Genomic DNA, 19,185 nt, shown 5'->3' on the forward strand with positions numbered 1-19,185 from the left:
AGCGTGTGGGGGCACACTGGGGGGCAAGGAGGCCGGGGAGGTCCGTGCACCAGAGGGAAACAGAGGTTCTGAGCAGAGAAGTGGGGTGTTGTCAGCCACCTTCCGAGAAGCCACTCTGGCCGCTGCGTTGAGAGCAGACTGAAGGGAGTGCTGTTGGGCCCAGAGATCCCAGTTAGGGGGCCATTGTAGGAAGTAGGGATGAGGGAGGATGGGAGTCAAGGGGAGAGGCAGATCTCAGAGGTGTGGTCAGGAGTCAAGGACAGCGCCTGTCCGCAGGGGTGATAGAATGAATGAATGAATGAACAAATGAGCGATAGGAGACTCAGACCCTCAGGAGAGTCCTCCTTCAGATCTCTTCTCTGGCCCATCTGCCCTCCCCACTTGACAAAGCTGCAGGGGCGGGCCCTGGCCCAAGCTACCTGCGCTGGCCGAGGTGCTGAACGGTCGCTGCGGTGGCTCTGGTGCCCCTCCGGGCTAGGATGCTGGGGCAAGGGAGAGAGGGCAGGAGGGGAAGTAGGGACCCACTTTTCCAGGAGCTGGTCTGGCCACCCTGGTCCCTCTCCTTGACCAACCCTGAGCTTGGTGTCCTCAGCAGGACCCGGGCTGAGCTTCCCCACTTAGTGCAGAACTGATCACCCTTGGCTCCTGCTTTTCTGCCTCTGGGCACAGAGCCACTACAGGGCCTGGCCCCTCCTCCACAGCTGTGCACCTGAGCCAGGCCCTGGGGGCGACGGGGCCAGGGGCAAGAACTGAAGAGCCACACTTCCTGGGATGAAGTCTGCCCACTCTGTGCCTCAGTTTTCTCATTTGTAAAATGGGGTCAAAATAGCCATAAGGATAGAACGAGTGCGTTCTGTCAATGGTAAAAGTGCCTAATCCCCCCCACACCCCAGACATGAGCCCACTCCCAGAGGGTGGGTAAAGGGAGCAGCCGGCGAGCTGGCCAGGCTTGGGGGAAGTGTGGGGAAGGTTCATGGCCCCATGAGATGAGGGGGAATATTTCTCCCCTCCCAGCCAGCTTTCCAATAGGGTGGAGGGTTTTTTGATCCAGCTGTGGAGTCCTGGTGGTGCAGTGATTAAATAATACAGCTGCAAACCCAAAGGCTGGCAGTTGAAATTCACCAGCTTCTCCTTGTAAACCATGTGGCAGTTCTACTCTGTCCTCTAGGGTTGCTATGGTCAGAGTCTACTTGAATGCAATGGGTTAGTGGTCCTAGGGCTGGGACCTCAGCGGTCACAACCTTGGGAGCTAGCAGTGGGCTGGCAGTATAGGCTCGCTAAGCCCCCAAAAATGGCCTTTAGTGCACAAAGTAAAAGCCCGAACAGGGATTTAAAGCAGAAGGTAAGAGCCCCTCGCTGTCCCCACCTTGTCCTCTCCCTAGACCAACCACTCACGTTTCCTACGTCCCTCCCAGTGTGGCCTGTTGTTGTTGTGAGCTGCTGTCTAGTTGGCTTGACTCACAGCAGCCTTATGTAAGGTAGAACCAGGCACTGCCTCGCCCCAAGCCGTCTTCACGATGGTTGCTGTTTGAGTCCACTGCTGTGGCTGTGGTGTCATCTGTCTCACTGAGGGCTTCCCTGGTTGTCAACGGCCCTTTGCTTTACTAAACAGGATGTCCTTTTCTAGTGTTGTTATACATAGGGATTTCACTAGCTGATTTTTGGAAGTAGGTTGCCAGGCCTTTCTTCCTAGTCTGCCTTAGTCCGGAAGCTCTGCTGAAACCTGTCCACCACGGGTGATCCTGCTGGTATTTGAAATAGTGGTGGCGTAGTTTCCAGCAACATGCAAGCCACCAGAGCAGGATAGGTCAACAGACAGGTGGGGGAAAAATGTTCTAGGTCTTTACAAACATAAGTGCTCTCTGAAAATACAGATGTCGTGTGTCCCTGCACTGCGTCTGGGCCAGCTCTCCAAGAGTTCCCTGTTCATTTCTCTGTCCTGCCGTCTGCTGTTACCCGGGAGAAAATGCTGGAGTTTATTTGGCCATTTCCTCAGTGATGTCCACACAGGCACCCCATTCTTCATGACCACAGGTGGAGCTGCCACCAGGTGTAAGGCTGTTCATATTCCTCCATACACTTGAGGATGTGAGTCCAGGGGATGCCTTCCTAGCTCTCAAATTGCTGGTCGAAAGGGTTTGGCCCCTTCTTTTAAAGGCTGGTTGGGGAGGTGGGCCCAGGAGGGACTGGTCCCTTCCCACTCACTTGCCTGGGGACACAAGGAGGCCCAGAGACACGCAGGGGTTCCCCCAGTGTCCTACCCAGCAGTTGGGGTGGGATGGTGTACTGAGGGCTCCCTGCCCCAAACGTCCAGAGCAGAACCATGGCTGCTCCCGCAACCCCCGCCTCCCTGAAATATTGCTGCGTGCAGGTCTGATTGGAAGTCGAGCTCCACAATTAATCCCGTCAGAAGGGCTTTGCTCAATTGCAGGAGGTTTTCCTGTTTTGCTCCCTTGGCCTAGATTTCCCCGGGGACAGCTCTGACTGGCCGCTGTGTGCTTGGTAAATTAAATGTTTTTTTTTTTTTAAAAACCCCACAATGGCTTTAATCAATCCACAGAGATGGCGGTGGCCTCCTCCCAGAAGCCCCCAGCCTCTAGGAGGGAGTGCCTCCCCAGCCAGGCTCAGAGGCTTGGAGGAGTCAGGATAGAGGATGAGGGGGGCAGGACAGTCCTCAGTCCCTGCCCATAGGGGCCAGTGGGGGCATGAGGTCCCCACAAACCCATTACACAGGGGCTGAGAAGAGGGGACTAGCTGGGACAAGGAGGAGGAGGGGTCCGGGGGACTCTGACCCCCTTCATAGCTGCCCTGATCTGTTCCTGGCCAGGGTGGCCCTGGGGGTGGGGGCAGGGAGCTCCTGGGTGGAGGGGAGCGGCCCGCCCTGTGGCCCACAGATTAGAAGGTGTTTATGAGGTGGCCTTAGAGACCAACGGCCGTGCTCTGCCCCGCTAGTGCCAGCTGAAATAATGTCCTCCTGCTGCCACTGGGGGGAGCCGGGGGGAGGAACGCGTCCACGCTCTGGCCTTCGGGTCTTTGCTCTTCAGCTGTCTTCATCAGAGAGGTCTCCCCTTGCCTATCACTCTCCAGGTCCTCTTCAAGGCTCACCTCTCGGAGCGCACCCTGATATCTGCCTTCTCCACTTGGCCACGCTCTCTGCAGCAGGCATTCCTGCTGGCCAGGTCTCCATGCACAGTAGGAGGTTTCCGTTTGTAAACTGCAGGAGGCTGCACAGTCCTTCCCACCCCCCACCTGACCCCGTACTCACACAGTTAAAGTATCCGGATCGCAATCCGGACTCTGGTGCACCGGGCGACCGCTGGAAACCTCCAGCCTGTGGGGAGGCCAGGAGGGGCCGCTGAGGACCGGGCTAGGCGTGGCCGCTGGTGGAGGCTGAATCAGGGTTCTGGAGTGGGGAGTCCTGGAGTGGGTGGTCCTGAAGTGGGTCCGCCGCCCACGCTCTGAGGTCCTAGAGGGGTGGGACTTGAGGATCCACAAGCCGAGGCTAGGGTGTTGGGTGGGGTACCCCGGAGCACAAGCGGTGTGTGTGTGGGGGACGCAGGGTCACCAGGCTCCCTAAAGGACCCTAAGACGCGGAGTCCCCAGTACCGATCGGAGGGGAAAAGACTGCGATGCGCCCCCTGTTGACAGGTTTTGGGGAGCTGCGCTCAGCGGCGCCGCCCCCTCCTTGCTATCCCGACCGGGTCCTCGGCCCCCACCCACCGCCCCCAGCGGGCAGGGCCCTCGACCCCCGCCCTCCTCCTCGGTTGTCAGAGTCCCTGTCGCGCTCCCAGGCCGCAGTCCCCAGCACCTGCGCAGCCTAGCAGCGCGAAGGGGGCGCTGTCGGCGCGGACGGGCGGCGCCGGAGCACGGGGACGCGCGGCGCGGAGCGAGCGCAGGGCCGGGGGCGCGGGCCGAGGAGGACGTGCTGGCGGGCGGCCTGCACTGGGCCGGGGGCGGTGGTGGCGGCGGCGGCCAGTGAGCGCGCGGGCGGGGCGGAGGCGACGGGAGGGCTCGGGCCGCTCCCCGCGCTTCGCTCCGGCGCAGGCTCTCCATGGCGCTGCCCGGGCCGCCCGAGCCTCCCCGCGGGGCCCCGCGCAAAGCTCCCGGCCTGCTGGAGATGGGGGCTCTCTGCCTGGACTCGGAGATCATCTTGGGCTTCACCAGCCACCTCCTGCGGCGGCGAGGCAAGGTAGGTGGCGGGGGGCGCGCGGCTAGGGCTGTCCCGCCACTTTGTGGCGCGGCTCCCGCGGCTCCGGGTGCGGAGCCAGGAAAGAGGTGGCAGGTGCTGAGCGTGCCCGCCACCCGGGCCAGGGGCTCGCTGCCGCACTCTCCCCCACTAGTGCGGCTCCGTCTCCCTTTCCCTCTTTTCAAGGCGACCCCAGAACTGGCGGAGCCAGGGGCATTTGGAGAGGGCGGAGAGGGTAGCGCAGGGACCCTGGGTCCCACTTCGCGCCTTGCTGGGGTGGGCGAGGCAGGGGTAGAGAGTCTTTGGCTGATCCCGAGTCCTGGAGGTGGCTTCACGTCCCGCGTGCAACTGCGGGGATGGGTCCTAGCCCCTCCGGACCCCGAGTGTGAGCGAGTCCCGAAGCGCCGCATTGGTGCGGAGAACTGAAGTTGCGGGTGTGGCCCGCCACGGGCGCAGGACCAAGACTCCGGCGGGGGGTGTGTTCTGGGGCGCATGTGAAGAGTGTTGTGTGCACGCGTATGTGTGTGTACGTGGGTGGTATAGAAGGTGTGTGAGCCGCGCTTCCTGGGCGGGGGGGGAGGGGTCCCTAGAGCACTTGGGGTGGGAGCGACGCTGTGTGCACGCAATGGGGGGGTGGGGTGGGGTGGGGTGGGAGGAGGGCAATAGTACCCCTATCTGCGTGGGGACTGACGCCCCTTTTCCTTGGAGGGGGCGGGATGAGATGTGGAGGGGAATTACTTCCGGCCCCTTGGGCTGGGTGGGAAGGGGCTGGAGGTTGTGGGGCCGCAAGAGTGAGTGGGGAGCCCCTGCTCCCGCCCCGCTTCCGCGAAAGACCCGGAAAGCTGGGAGAGGCGAAGACCGGATCCACCCTCTTTTCTTCGGGAGTGCGTGAGTGGGCGGGGCAGACCCTCCAAGTGAAAGGGGGGTGGGCCAAACGTAAAGAAGACGGGCTCGCTTTGAGGTGCTCAGGAAAGGGCGGGTACGGCTCGCGTCACGCGTGTCTCAGTGCGTGCGCGGGGAGGTCGCGGCCCGAAGTCGCCCCTGGCCCGGCCTGGCTCTTCCAGGGACCAGGGTCGCCTCCCCGCCCAGGAGCGCGGCTCCCCTTCTCTCTGGGCTGGGGGCGCGCCTCCCGGAGCCGCGGGGCGGCGGGCGCACGGCGACCCGCAGGTGGCGCTCGCGTCACGGGAGCCCGGCGCCGTGGAGCCGGCTTGGGTCTCCGCCAACCCCGCGCCGGGACCCAGCCGTCTGCAGCCCTCCGACAGCGGCGACGCTTGGGGCCGGCCTGGGGCGGGAGCAACTGGTCGCCGAGGGGGCGACCTCCCAGTAAGAGACAAACAGGCAATTAATTGCCGAGCTATGTTCCTATCTGCCGAGTCTGGCGACAACAGGTCCCGCGGCCCCTGGGCCGCGCCAGTCCCTCCCGCCAAGGCGCTGCTCGGCCCGCACCCCAAGGCGGGCACACTAGGGCTGCAGACACCCCGCGACACAGGCACCGCGCCCCAAGGCGCCAGCCGGGCGACACTCACCCACGCGCGATAGTTAGGCCCAGAGAGTGGCAGAGACGCACGGAGCGCCCTGGATTTGCAGGAAAGAGAATGGAGTCGGGCCAGGGTTCAGCGCCTTCCTCGGCCCGCCTCGCCCTGTGACCTTGGTTAAGACCTTGCCCTCTGCGGCCTCAGTTTCTCCGCCTGTGAAGTGAGGACTGGGTCAGTGTCTCCGAAGAGACGCGCGGACCCCGTGTCCCGGGAGCGGAGCCAGGAGGCGCGTGGCGCGCCCCTCCTCCACTCAAGGACTCGCCAAACAGGTTGGGGCCCTTGGGGTGAGAGGGGCCGCGGGAGGAAGCACCCTGAGCGGTGGGCAGGACGGGGCGGGGCGACCCTCGGGCTCCCGGCTCCTGGCCCCGCCCGAAGCCCCGCCCCGCCCGAAGCCCCGCCCCGGAGCCCCGCCCCGCCCGAAGCCCCGCCTCCCGAGCGCTCTCGCTGCTGCCACTGCCGCGCGCTCTGGGCCACTCGTCGCGGCCGCACCAACTTCGCCGCGGGCCCGGCCATGGGGGCGTCCCCGGGCCGCGTCACGTAGCCGCCGCCCGCCGCTCTGCGCCCCGCCATGGGCGGCCGTGGCGTCCCACTACGCTCAGCGCAGCCCGGGGTACGCGCGCTCGGGTGCTGTGCGGGGGCGCGGGCGCGGACCCGGCAGCCGGGCGCCGGGATGCTCTCAGGGTGCACGGCGCCCTGTGCGGGGCGGGCTTGGAGCCGGGCGCTCGGGGCCTCCGCTGGGAGGGACCCGGAGCCGGACCTTCAGGGGTGGAGGGAGACGGTGGGTGGCAGGCCGGGCCCACGCCCCCAACTTTGGCAAGTGCGTCACTCTGGGGCCTGCGGGCGCGGGTCGCCGGGTGGCAGCCCAGGCTCACCGTTCCTTTTCGGCTTTCGCCCCACCTCCCGCAGGTAGTCGGGGGCGGCCCAGCCCACGAGCCGCTGCCGCTGCTGGAGGTGTCCTCTCTCAAGAGGCTGCCGGCCGGCCCCGACCAGGACCCATGCGGCGGCCGCCCTGCGCCCGAGGGCGCCGGGGCCAGCGCCGAGCAGGGCCACTCGGCCGGAGGAGGCGGTTGGTGCCGCCACTGCCACACGAAGCTCGCCGAGCTCAAGCGACAGGCGTGGAAGCTGGTCAGCGGGCCCGGAACACCCCTCCGGGTAAGTGACCCCTCCTCGGGTGGCCCCTCCAGGCAAGGCCCACTGGCACCTAGAAGACCTTGCTTCCGATCCTGCCTGCCCTGCTGCTCCGCCATCAGGTGCCTTTGGCCAGGCCCTCACTCTCCCAGGCCTCGCTCTCTGAACCTCGGTTTCCCAGCGGTAACACGAGTGTGCATGAGTTGCTGCCACTCTACCTAAGGGTCTCCTGCAGCGGCATGCCAGGGGGCTTGGGCCCGAGTTTCTTGCTGGAGCCCAGATGCCCAACAGCTGGAGCCACATTTGTGTTTCAAGTGGAGGAGGGAGGAGGGTGACAGGGACTCCACCCAGGGTGGGACAGCCCCTACCCTGCCAGCAATGAGAGGTTACTTGGTGCGTTGTCGCCCTTGGGGCACCTGGGCCCCTAGCCAGGTGTCGGGTAATTGCACACCTGGGCCACAGGGCCTGGAGGATGCCAGGGTGGGCCGGCCCCTGCTTGCCCCGCTCCCAGCGTCCCCCCTCATCCCCTGTAGATCCTGGACCGACTACTCATCTGGGAAATGCTTTGTTGGACCCTGGGGAGGAGGGGGTCCCTGGCTTGCAGCCCCAGGGGACAGGGTGTCTGGAGGGCAGGGGTTCTGCAGATTTGCAGCCAGTGGGCTTGGAAAGCACGGGGCGGGGACCATTGTTCCCGGGAACAATGTGCCTGGAAGTTCGCAATGCGCTGAGGTGGGGGTCTCCAGAGGAAGCCTGCCCTCCTGACCTTCAGACCTTGTGAAAGAATTCCTGGGAAGTCCAGTGTTCCCATGGATCTAAATATAGTGCTGTGTAAGGGGGGTGGGCGAGACCCTGGGCGTCTGGGTCTCCGTGTGCTTCCGCTGGGCCTGGTGGTTGGGGGGCGGGGTACAGGCCTGGTCTCTGGAGTCTGGTTGAAGGCACGGGGCTGCAGCCCTTCCACTGCAGCCAGGTGAGAGGACCTGCAGCCTGTCCGGGGTGGGGCTGTCCCACGGACCCATCCACGCCTAATGGGGCAAGCGTTGAGGAAAAGTTAAAAACAAAATCTATTCCCGACCCAGAAAACCTCCACAGAAATAGCAGAGGAAGTCACGTTTTATGATTCACAAACCTTGAACAAAAACCTGATGCGTCCCAGGCAATTGCTAAGTAGACTGCAAAGATGGGAGGGCATCCAACCTTGTTTTCAAGATGAGATGGTTTACTTTCTAGTATCCTTATGTCTGGTGGTGGATTTGCAGTTTGGGGCCTGGGCCACAGGAGACAGGCAATCTGAAGTTACGTTTCAAAGAGCTGGCTGCTGCCAAGAAGCTTAGATTTACGTACTTTTCAGTAAAACAAAGATTTTTACTGTTACAAGTTGATTAAAGTGAATTCCAGAAGCCTTTTCTCTTACTTTCGATTGAGAGAATAAAAACCTTTTATTTTCAGTTTGTGTTGTCCTTCGAAGGAGCCCGGTGGTGCAGTGCTTAAAGCGCTTGTCTGCTAAGAGAGAGGCCAGCAGTTCAAAACAAACAGCAGCTCCTTGAAAGAAAGATGTGGCCGTCTGCTTCTGTAAAGATGATCGCCTTGGAGACCCCACGGCGGTTCTGCTCTGTCCTGTAGGGTCACTGTGTGTTGGATTTGGCTCCACGGCAGTGAGTCTGCATTGTCCTGATATAGGCTGGGCCTTTGCTAGGCTCTGTGCCCCAGAAGGCCCATATCAGGGTTAAAGGCATCAAAGGAAGGGTGGTTTGGGACAGACTCCTTTGTGCTTGTCAGCATTCACGGGCCTCCTTACCACCCCAGGTGGCCAGAGAGAGGAGGGGCTCTATTACCTGAGCGGCATTCTGACTTTGGAGTGGACTTTGCCCTGGTGGTACTACCCAGGCCAGTGGTGGTGAGGGCAGGAGGCGGGAGCTGCCCACCATGGCAGTCCCTGGTGGGCTCGGGTCCCTCATCTGGGCCCTCAGTGGTCTGTCTCTCCCTGCAGACGGCTCTGACCACCCAGGGCACCTGCCTCCTGTCTACCCTGGCCTCCCTGGTTCTGGTGGTTGACTCTGGGTACTTATCCCCAGTGCCAGGCTGGGCATGCCCCCTTCCCCAACCCCCCAGATCCTCTATTGCCCCTCGCTCACCCGGTAGACCAGGGCCTCGGCTTGGGCTCGTGGCAGGACCTTGCCCCTGCCTGGCAGGTCCTGCCCCATGCCCAAGGTTTCTGGGCCTCAGTGGGCTTCTCTGTGGTCAGTTGTGGGCAAGCTCGGCTTGGCTGTCCAACCTGTGGGGTGCTGTGCCCAAGGGGAGGGAAGACTCAGCCAGAGGAGGAAACAGGGTCCACGTGTGTTGCGTGTGTTCCAGGGGTGAGATCTTGGTGGGGTGTCTGTGTCCTGTCGCCTTGGAGAACCTGGCTCCCCTGGTGTCCTGGCAGACTCACCGCTGCCCCCTGGCTCAACCATGCAAGCTCAGCAGGGCAGTGGTGAAGCCTGCAATGTGGGTTGCTTTCAGCTTTGGTTTGGGAAGGGAGCTCTCTTGGCGGGCGTGGGGGTGTGCAGCTGGCTCTGGAGCGCTCCCAGCGGGGGGGCCTGGGTGATGGGGTGGGGTAGGCCTCACTCTAAGGCCCATGTGGCATTGGGACAGTAATCGGTTGCCGTGGAATTGTCAGCCCAGAGTCAAGGTGACCCCAGATGTGTCAGGGTATACCTGTGCTCCACAGGGTTTTCAATGTTGATTTTTTGGAAGAAGATTGCCAGGCCATTCTTCCAAGGCGCCTCCTCTGGGTGGACTTGCACCGCCAACTTTTTGGTTAGCAGTGGAGCATGTTAACTATTTGTGACACCCAGGGTCTCCATCGGGACTGTGGAGTTAGCGTTTCAGGATTTTCCCAGGGGGCCATTTCTTATTTCTCATCGGGGCATGGTGAGCTTCCTTGAGGACAGCACTTTTCAGCTTATGGAGAGCTTGTGTGTCACTTAACGCCTCTCCTACTGTCACCTCTGGGAGCATGACTTGCTGACCCATTGCTGGGGTTAAGGGGGTAAACTGGGACCCTGGGACTCCAGCCTCCCTGCTGTTAGAGAACCCATCTCCAGGGTCATCCCTTAGAGGCCCCACCACCAGGGTCCCCAGCCTAGTCTCAGTGGTAGGGGGAGCCTGGGGGGTGCAGTGACAGTCTGTCAGGGACCTATCACTGGGGACACAGGGTCACCCGGCCCTGCTCCCATCCCTGCTGCCCCCCACTGACCCCTTTGCCCAGGCCGTGGTGTTAGACACTGGCTGGCTGTAGTCTCATTCTCCCTGTACCCCCCAGCCTAGCCTCCCTTTCAATTCACAGCAGCAGAGCTCAGGAGGCCCCTCAGGGCCATCGCCTCCCCTCCCCTCAGCTTCCCACTTCCAGGCGACCCCCCGTGAGGCCACCCCTCTCTGCCCTTCCACACCCCCTTGGGCTCTGTGTGACCCCTTGTGCAGTCTGCCACCACCACATCGGGGTGCCGCAAGGCCAGGAGGTGTCCACCTTACACAGAAACGTTTGTTGAGTGACTGAGCGATGGTTCTCCACCCCAGCACTCCTATGGTAGTCACCTGGTGGACTTCGGGGCTGGACCCCAGCTCTCTGCCCGGTGAGGACCGTGACCCCTCCCCTGAAGGATTGTTCCTGCTGTGGAGGGGAGAACACCCCTTGGGCATCCCTTCCAGCTGCTGCCCCACATGCGTCACACAGAAGTGACGATTTCTCCGGAGACCCCGTGACATTCCAGTGTCAGTACTGGCGCCTAATTGATTATCACACCCAGCGGTGGGAAAGTGATCAATTCTCATTTAAGTCTGGTGAATCTCTGCTTGCCCAGGCAGGAGGCTCAGCTGCCTGTGGCCTCCTGCCCACCTGAAGCCCCAGCGTGTGGTCGGATTAGTCCCTGAGCGCAGTGTAGGGTGGCACACCCTGACTCCGAGGCATCCGTAGGACGTAGTACACAGGGTGTTGGCTCTTGGTGGCTGGTGGCCTGCAGACCACCATCTGCTTGGCTCTGGTGTGTGTGTATGCAGTCTGCGTACCTCTCCCATCACCTGTTTGGTGTCTTAGGGGTGGCGGTCCTGCTGGCTGTGGCCTTGGTCCACTTTCCCTAGGAGGCGTCCACCCCATGGCCCCGCCTCTGAACCCACTGATGTGGGTCGGTGTGTCCTGGGGCCACCTTTTATCGGGGCTGTGCCTGACTTGGCTGAGTGCATCTGGTCTTGGAAGTCAACATGCCCGGGGCCCTGGCTTGGGGCCGGGCCGGTGGCTGCCGCCCTCCACGTGTTTGGAGCCTGGCCCGAGCTCCACCCACTTCTGAGGCCCCTCTGTGCCCCAGCTATGGTGCCCACCTCGGGGCCCGGAGTGCTCCCCAGACAGGTTCAGGTGTTGGTGGGCCGGTGGCAGCCAGAGGAGGTGTGAGAGGGGCAGATGCTCCCTGGAGTGGCTGCCGGGCGGTCTCCCAGCTGTCAGGGATGGGATGACTCAGCTAGGAAGGACTGCTCCTGCAGCTGGGCCCCCAAGGGCGTTCTCTCCAATGCCGGCTCCCGTCCAGCTGGGCACGTACAGGCCATTGGACACCAAGGTCTGGCAGGGCAGGGAAGAGGGCCCCCTCAGTGAGCCCTGGTCTAGCTGGTGTCCCTGCCCTGATGCGCTCAGAGCCAGTACCTGGACTTCCTTTGGTTCAGTGTGGGATGGCATGGGGCCCCTTCTTGTGCATATTTTTCCTTTGCTGAGCTGGGGTTTGGGGAGTGAGGGGTGGGCAGTGGGGAAGGGATTTAGCTTAAATGACGGGACCCACTGTCCTTGAGCGTTAGCCAGAAGCAGAGAGGGAACATTGGCCACTGGCTGGGCACAGGGACTTCGGGCTCCTGGCTACTTGAGCTTTGTGTCCTGCTGGAGGGGGCTGGCTCTATCAGAGGCTGGCTGCAGTCAGAGGTGGGGCCAGGCCGCTGGCCTCACTGCCTTTCCGCAGACAGGTGGAGGTACAGGAAGGGGAGAAGCTACAGTTCACCCCAGCACCTTGGGCTGCACGTCTGGTGTTTCTGGCCCAGGACTGAGTTGGCAGTTCTGCCCAGTGTCTTGCCAGAGGGCTTGTCATGGAAGACCCTCATGGCTTGTAGTGGGTTAAGGGAATGGGTCTGGAACCCTCTCAAGGTTCCGTTGAGTGTCCTGGAAGGAGCTCGTATTTGGAAGCCAGAAAGCTGGTTCTTGTCTTATATAGCAAAGGAAGTCTAGTTTCACTTCTTTCTTTGTCTTTCAGGAAGCTCATAGCAAATTTACTCTTCTTCAGTTCCTTGCCAATTGTATGGGACTTTTATTACGTGTTTTATGGGAACTGATTATTCATATTTACTCTGGTTATTACTTTCTTTAGTCTTATAGCTTTGTCGTAATTTATATTTTATAGTTTCTAGAAGTCACAGCGCAAGAGGGTGTGGGGTTCAAGTCAGTTAACAGAATAAAAATAAACTTTGGTTCTCCTCGGTATTTCTGGTCTCAGTGTGGCCATCTGGTCCATGGAAACAGTGAGCCTGTGGAGGGGTCCAGGCCAGGCCATTCCACATCAGGGTTTGGGTGGCAGCTAAGCTGGCAGTGTGGCCTTTTGGATCTCAGGGTAGCTGAGGGCTGTATGCAGGGCCCCACCAGGATGCTGGTGCTTCGAGGAGGCCCCCTGGCCAGACCTCTCCTCATCTCCCTGGCAGTGTCCCAGGTAGGCTGGCAGGTGGGCTGTGAGAGCTGGGGTGGGCAGTGCTTGGCCAGGCACCTGCAACAGATGGATTTATGGCCCTGGTGGCCTGGCGTCCAGTTGCCGCCTGCTGTGACCTACCTCGGATGGGTGTGCTTACATGACACCCGAGTTGACCTCCAGCCCTGTGTGTGATGGATGGCCTGACTCTAGTGACCTCTCTGCTTCTGGGTGGAGTGAGCTGGGTTCCACTGGGTGCCTTGCCCTGGGCTTGGACCCTCCCTGTGGAATTGGGCTGCAGGGTTGGACCCTCCCTAAATGTCTGGTCTCAGGCTCCCCCCCCGCCACTGCACCCCCACCTTGTTTCCACTCAGGCTGGTAATGCCCAGGTCCACAGTCGTGGCCAGCTCTCCTCCCTCACCCAGATTAAGACCAAGAGGAAAGGCCTGGTGATCGAGCTCTGAAAACCAGCCCGTGAAAACCTTATGGATCGCAACAGTCTGACTGGGGGGATGGTACAGGGCTGGGCGTCATTTGTTCTTTTGTGCGTGGGGTCACCACGTGTCAGGGCCGGCTCGATCAACGGCACAGACAGGGAACAGAGGTCCGTGGTGGGTGCAGAGTTGGATAGAAAGTGCACCCGGTGACCCTGAGCCCCCACCGTGTGCTGAGCACCTTCTCTGAGTGGCAGGATGTCCTGCCTGACCCTCTGCCCCCCCCACTCGAGCTGAGGTTGTCCTTGTCAATCTGGCCTTTCACCCCCAGGCCCCCTCCCCGGGCTGTGTCGATATTTGTTGCCTTGGGCATGGCGCTGGGTGAGGACAGGGCTGTACATTGAGGGAGGAGGGTCTCAATGAACTCGTCTGTGCCTGAGCTGCCCAGCTGGCTGGTCCTGGCACACGGCCGCTCAGACACGTGCCGGTCAGTGCTAGGTGGGCCGGTGCCCTTCCCCCGGCAGAGGAGGAGGCCTGGGTCAGAGCTGCAGCCTGCTGGGACAGATTGGTCTCCAGAGTCTTGGCGGGCATCCAAGGGAGGGTCTGCCTGGGGTTCTTCAGGGAGGGGGAGCAGGACCGGGCCTTTGGCCGGAAGTCCGGCCTTTAGTGAGGCCCAGCTGGGTAGGAGGGGCCCCGGGGGCAGCTGAGAAGTTTCCAGGCTGGAAAACTGTGCCCCTGGCCCCGTGACCCCGCCCACGTCGGAATTTCCTCGACAGCTGGACCCCAAGGGCAGCCGCCCTCCTGGCAGCTGGGGGGTCCCTTCCTGGACCTGTTGTCAACTGCGGAAACGGTGGCTGCACGTGGCCACACCCAGCACGCTTTGTTTGTGGGGGGAGGCTGAGGTGGGGTGTACAGGCCATGGGGTCTCTGCGCCGGTGCTGCCTCTGGCCCTAACTGGCCATTGGGGACTGGTGGGGAAGCACCCCCTGGCCTGGGCCCTATTTACCCTCCCAGTGAACCTGCAGTGGGTGCCCCCTTCTTAGTGACGGGGCAATGGGGGCCTCGAGCAGGACTGTCAGTATGAGCTGCAGCAGGATCGGTCCTAAGAGCTTGGTCGTCCCCCTTCCCCTCTCCCTTCCATGCTGGCCCCAGCTGTGTGGAGGGTCGGCTCAGCTCCTGCTCTGCCCCTGGGGGCACTTGGTTGGCCCTGGAGCTTGAGCCCCACAGCAGCGCTGATGAGAAGTCCCGGGTCTCCCACACAGGAGAAAATGGAAGGATTATTTAAAGGAAGTCGGAGACCTAAGAACCAGAATAAAAATGAAAAATCATCATTTTTAAGTAGTAGGGGGCCCCCGAAGACCTGGGCGACCTGATAGGTGGGTTGTGCACAATAACGCTAAATTGAATCAAATTGAGAAAAACATTTTCTGAACGCGAGTAAAATATCTGTTTAATTAGACCATGAGGAGAAAATTGAAAGTCGTATTTTGCAGCAGCGTAATTACTGTCGTTCTGAAAGCCCTGGGCTTCAGAGGGGTGGGTGACAGCATGGCTGGTGGCCAGGTGTTCAGGGGTTAAAGTTCCTGAAGCTGGGATGACCCCTGAGGAGCTTGGGCCTGTGGACACTTGAGCTGCCTGTGGCTAGAGGGGAGATAAGCTGGGGAAGGGTCCTGGCCTCAGAGCCGGCAGCTGAGGTCTGGGAGGGGTAGGAAGTGACGGCAGGGGCTCTGTTGGCAGCTCTTAGGGAAGGAGAAGGGGTGGATGGGCCTTTGTCCAGGTTGGCGTCTGGGGCGGGAAGTAGGGCCATCCCACCAAGACTGCAGCCCAGAGCAGCAGGTGGTGTGGAAATGTAGGTGGATGCCCTCACCTCCTGCCAGGGCACCCTACCCTGGGGTCAAACTTGGCTCCCTGGGAGAAGCCCCCACCCGGACCCCTCACCCAGGCCAGGGAACTGGGGTAGAAGACCTGGACCCTGTCCCATCTCTACCCCAAGCATGCTGGGTCACCCCAGGCTGCCTGTCCCCTCCCCTGCCTGCAGACCAGGGAAGTTGGGGTCCCTACACTGTGGGCGTGCACTGAGGGTCCCGGGGCCTGCCCAGGCCTGCTTCCGAGGCCCCAAGTATGTCGAAGTAGCACAGACCCTTGGCCCCTGTGAAGGGCCCAGCCTGGTGCTGGGTGCAGGGTCTAGGGGGAGGAGCCCTCCAGGCCTGGTGTGATGCTGGGACGGGGCCAGCACCCTGGGGGCTGTGGGGTGTGGAGGAAGGGGCTATTGGGGAGCCCGAGCCGGGATGGCCGCTGTGGCTCTCGTAAAGGCCTTCAGCTGCAATGGCCCAGTTCTGATGCCCACGGCCCGACCCCACTGCCTGAAGCCCACGCTCCCATTAGACTCAATGTTCAGTGCCCGAGGCCTGGGTGGGACTGGGGCCTCTTGAAGCTGCAGTCTGAATTCCTGATGACACAGCTGGGTGGGGGCTTGGGGTGCTGGGGCTACTCTGGCCCCTGTCGCCTTTTCTTTCACCCTCTGTGCCTGGCGTAGCCCAGGTAGGGTGGGGGTCCAGGCAGCATCCTTACTTAGGTCAGCCAGGGTTCCTGCCCTTCTCTGCCCTGCCCTTCCTGCCTCCTGCTGTGTAGGCCACATGGAGGTGGCAGGGTGGGCTCCCCCAGGGACCTGCACCTCCAAGACAGTCAGAGGCCCTACAACAATGGGCTCTTGGGCCTGGGGGCCTGGGCTGGGAGCATGGCTGGGCTGGGTGCTGGGTGCTGGGACTGGGGGCTAGGTCTGGATCTGGGTCTGGGGTGGGAGTGGGATCTGGGCGTGGGGTGGGGGCTGGGGCTGTAGCTGGGGCTGGGGGCTAGGTCTGGATCTGGGTATGGGGTGGGAGTGGGGCCTGGGTGTGGGGTGGGGGCTGGAGCGGGAGCTGGGGCTGGGGGCTAGGTCTGGATCTGGGTCTGGTGTGGGAGTGGGGTCTGGGTGTGGGATGGGGGCTGGAGCTGTAGCTGGGGCTGGGGGCTAGGTCTGGATTGGGTTTTGGTCTGGGGTGGGGGTAGAGCCTGGGTTGGGACCTTTCAAGTTGGCTAATGGTTCCAGCAGACTGCCTTCCTCTCACGCCTGGCCACCATTAGCAGCCGCCTGCTGAGTGGAAAAATGGAGTCATCAGAGCAGGGACCTGGAAAATAGGCGTCGGCAGAACCCGGAGCCGAGAGGGAGGATGGGGGAGCCCCTCTCCTGGAGGCCCTGTCTGAGCCCTCAGCCTGGGACTAGGGTCCTGAGAGGGGTCAGTCTGTCTGCCGCGCAGCCCCTCCCGCCACAGCCAGGGAATCTGGTGTGATGTGCAGATCTGTGTGCCCCCTGCCTGCGAATGGCCCCAGAAGCGGGGAGTGGAGTGGGGGTTCCTGTAGCATTTCCGTGACCCCTACCTCCGGGGCCCCCTACAAGGGGTGTCCGGCAGGGCCCTGTGTGGGCCCTTTGATCCAGTACCTCTGACCTTAGCACTCCCTGGGGGGCCTGTGGGAGTGGGGGCTGCTAATGGGGACCAGACCCTGGGAACTTGAGCCCCCAGCCCTGGCCAGAGAGAACCAGACCTTCCAGAGCAGCCAGTAAATGAGCTGGTGCGACTGACGGCCGGCTGGGGTCACCATTTCATCTTGAAGGGTCTGCCCTGGTTGGGGGGAGAACTTCTCAGTGGCTGAGGCCTGAGCTTGGGTTCGCCCTGAGGGGTGTGGGGTGCTGCTGAGGACATAGAGAAGAGCGATTGAACACTCATGCTGGGTCGAGAGCTGGGCCCTGGCCGAGGGTCCCCGCCCTGGGCCACAGGTATCTCCTAGAATTGAGCCCTCTGGGGCATCCATGGACACAGGTCTGGCTGGCCACAGGCAGGCTCTGGGAATGTGTTTGGGGATGGTGGGCTTAGCTTCCTCATCTGAGAAATGGGTGTATTTGGGGTCTGCGGCTCCTTTTGTGGTCAGCAGGGTGGTTGGCTTGGAGCCAGACCTTGGACAGAGTTCCTCCGGACCTCTGGCCAGGGCAGGCGGAGGGTGCCAGTCTCCGAAGGTTCTGCCGTCTGTGCAGGTTGCAGTGGGCCCTGGCCATGACTGTTGGGTGAGGCACGAGGGCGGGTAGAGTTGACCTGCTGGGAAGTAGAGGCATAGGCCAGCGCGGGGGTTCTGCACTGTTCCGGGAGTGGGGGCTGGAAAAGCCTGGTAGTCATGGCTGAAGCTGGGCAGGGCGGGCGCTCCACACAAGGGGCTGCCCCAGGCAGGCAGGACCCTGTGGTTGGGCCACACCACTTGGGAAGGGGCAGGATGCAAGGGTGGGCTGTCCTGGGGCCCGGAGAGCCTGACCGCTCCTCCTGGTGCTGGGCAGACCCTGGCCCCATCTTAGACCCTAGCCCCTGCAAGGCTACCCTGGGGAGGGGCAGAGGCAGAGCTTGGTGGGGGCTATTGAGTGACACAGGATGGGCCCATGGGAATAAGGACTTGATGGCTTCCCAGCTCCTCCAGAAAGCCTTCCCTGACTGCAGGGTGGGTGAGGGGCCCTCTTTGCTCCCCAGCTCCTGGGACCTGTTCTTTCCCCTCTCTGGCCTGTAGTCTGCCAGTAGAGATCCATGTGTTTCCCTCAGTTCAGGGGAAGGGGAGAATGGGGCTGGGGGCAGCCCACCCTCTGAGCACCTCAGAGCCCAGAGGAGTTGAGTCATCCTGGGTCAAGCAGCCTGGGTCTCCAGCCTTGCCTCTTGCCATCCAGCACTTTCCCCTTTCATGGGCTCTTTAGTGGGGTCTTCCGAAGGGTCTCCTTGTGGAACTGTGATTGCCTTGCTTATCACTGCCATGTGTTAACTTGGTCAGTGTCATCTGTGAGATGTGGCCTCTGTGGCACACCCACAGGGTCTGGCAAAGGCAGGGAGGGGTCTCTAGGCTGCCGGCCCCGCCTTCGCTGAGCGTCAGTTTGGGACTGTGTGGCTCTGGAATAGGTGTTGCTTTTAAGCCTTGCCTTCCAGAGCATTCCTGCCAGCTGGGACCCAGGCCAGGGCTGCAGGTGGAGGGTGCCCTCCCTGCTCCCCAGCGTCTGGGACCCTTGGGACAAGTGGACTTGGCTGCCCATGCTGGCCCAGTTGTCCGGGAGCCCAGCAAACACTCCTTGTTAGCCGCTTCTGAGCACATTAAGGACGGGGGAAGGTGGGCAGCTACCGGGGACCCCGCCGTTCGTTATTTTCTTGCTGGGCGCGTGCAGATGAAACTGTTCGTGGCTTATTAAACTGTTACGGATCGTGCGGTGGTGGCTGAGGAGGATGGGCAGTGGGTGGCAGGCCCCACCCAGCACTGACGACACTTTTGTCCCTTGCTCCCCAGGACCCTCGCCTCTCTGCTCTGCTCCTGGACAAGCCCCCGGCACCTGGGGCCCTGCCAGTGTGCCATCCTGAGCCCGAGCACCGCTGTGACGTCTGTGCCACCCACCTGAACCAGCTCACGCGGGAGGCCCTGCAGCTGCCCCAGCCACATGCCTGCCATGAGGGCCCCGACGCCCCCCGAGGACACCCTGGTGGCATGACCAGCCCGAGGGACACGCAGGCATTGGCAGGCCCAGTGGGGAGGCCGGCAGGCCGAGCTGGCCCGGACAGGAGGAAGGGGCTGGCCTGGCCTCCTGTTCCCAGTGTCCAGGTGTCAGTGTCCCCCGCCGGACCCGGAGGAGCCTTGAGCACTGTCACCATCCAGGCCCAGCAGTGTCTGGAAGGCATGTGGAGTGTCTCGGGGGTGAACAGCTTCCTCCCGCCTACGTGCCTGGTGAGTGCCGGGGCCCTGGGGTTGGGGGAGGGCTGCTTGCACGGGCTGGACACTGGCTCCCTCCAAGGGTCCCAGTTCACATCTCAGCCGTGGCCCATGCTGCCCCAAGGGACTGTGGCATGCCAGGGCGTCAACGCCGCACTGGGAATATTGCTTTCTAAACAGCATCCACGTACAGGCTTGGGGTGGCCTTGGCTTATGAGACCACATGTGAAGGCCATGTGTGGCCTCAGGCTGTGAACTTCTGGGGGCCTCAGGGGCTCCTGGGACATGGCCAGATCCTCACCTCTGGGTCGGTGGGGAAGCATCTCCTGGTGTGGGGGGTCCAAGCCTTGCCACCATATCAGCTGCCCTGGAGACCCAGGGACAGGGACCTGCCCAAGGCAGAGCCGGGAGGTGGAGTGGGGCCCAAAGGCGGTGGGTGGGCCATGTCC

The 19,185-nt window shown here is 62.2% G+C and overlaps 1 protein-coding gene across 1 annotated transcript in view; it reads left to right on the forward strand.

Annotated features, from left to right (window-relative positions):
- The first annotated feature begins 6,662 nt into the window (after nt 1-6,662).
- Nucleotides 6,663-19,185, forward strand: part of KIF26A (kinesin family member 26A) — a 40,132-nt gene continuing 27,609 nt past the window's right edge. The window contains exons 1-2 of the mRNA XM_064293068.1: nt 6,663-6,873; nt 18,320-18,751. Of these exons, the coding sequence (XP_064149138.1) occupies nt 18,515-18,751 (237 nt within the window). The 5' untranslated portion in view covers nt 6,663-6,873; nt 18,320-18,514. The remainder of the gene's footprint in view (nt 6,874-18,319; nt 18,752-19,185) is intronic.

Source organism: Loxodonta africana, chromosome 10, assembly GCF_030014295.1.
Source record: "Loxodonta africana isolate mLoxAfr1 chromosome 10, mLoxAfr1.hap2, whole genome shotgun sequence".
NCBI classification, from domain to species: domain Eukaryota; kingdom Metazoa; phylum Chordata; class Mammalia; order Proboscidea; family Elephantidae; genus Loxodonta; species Loxodonta africana.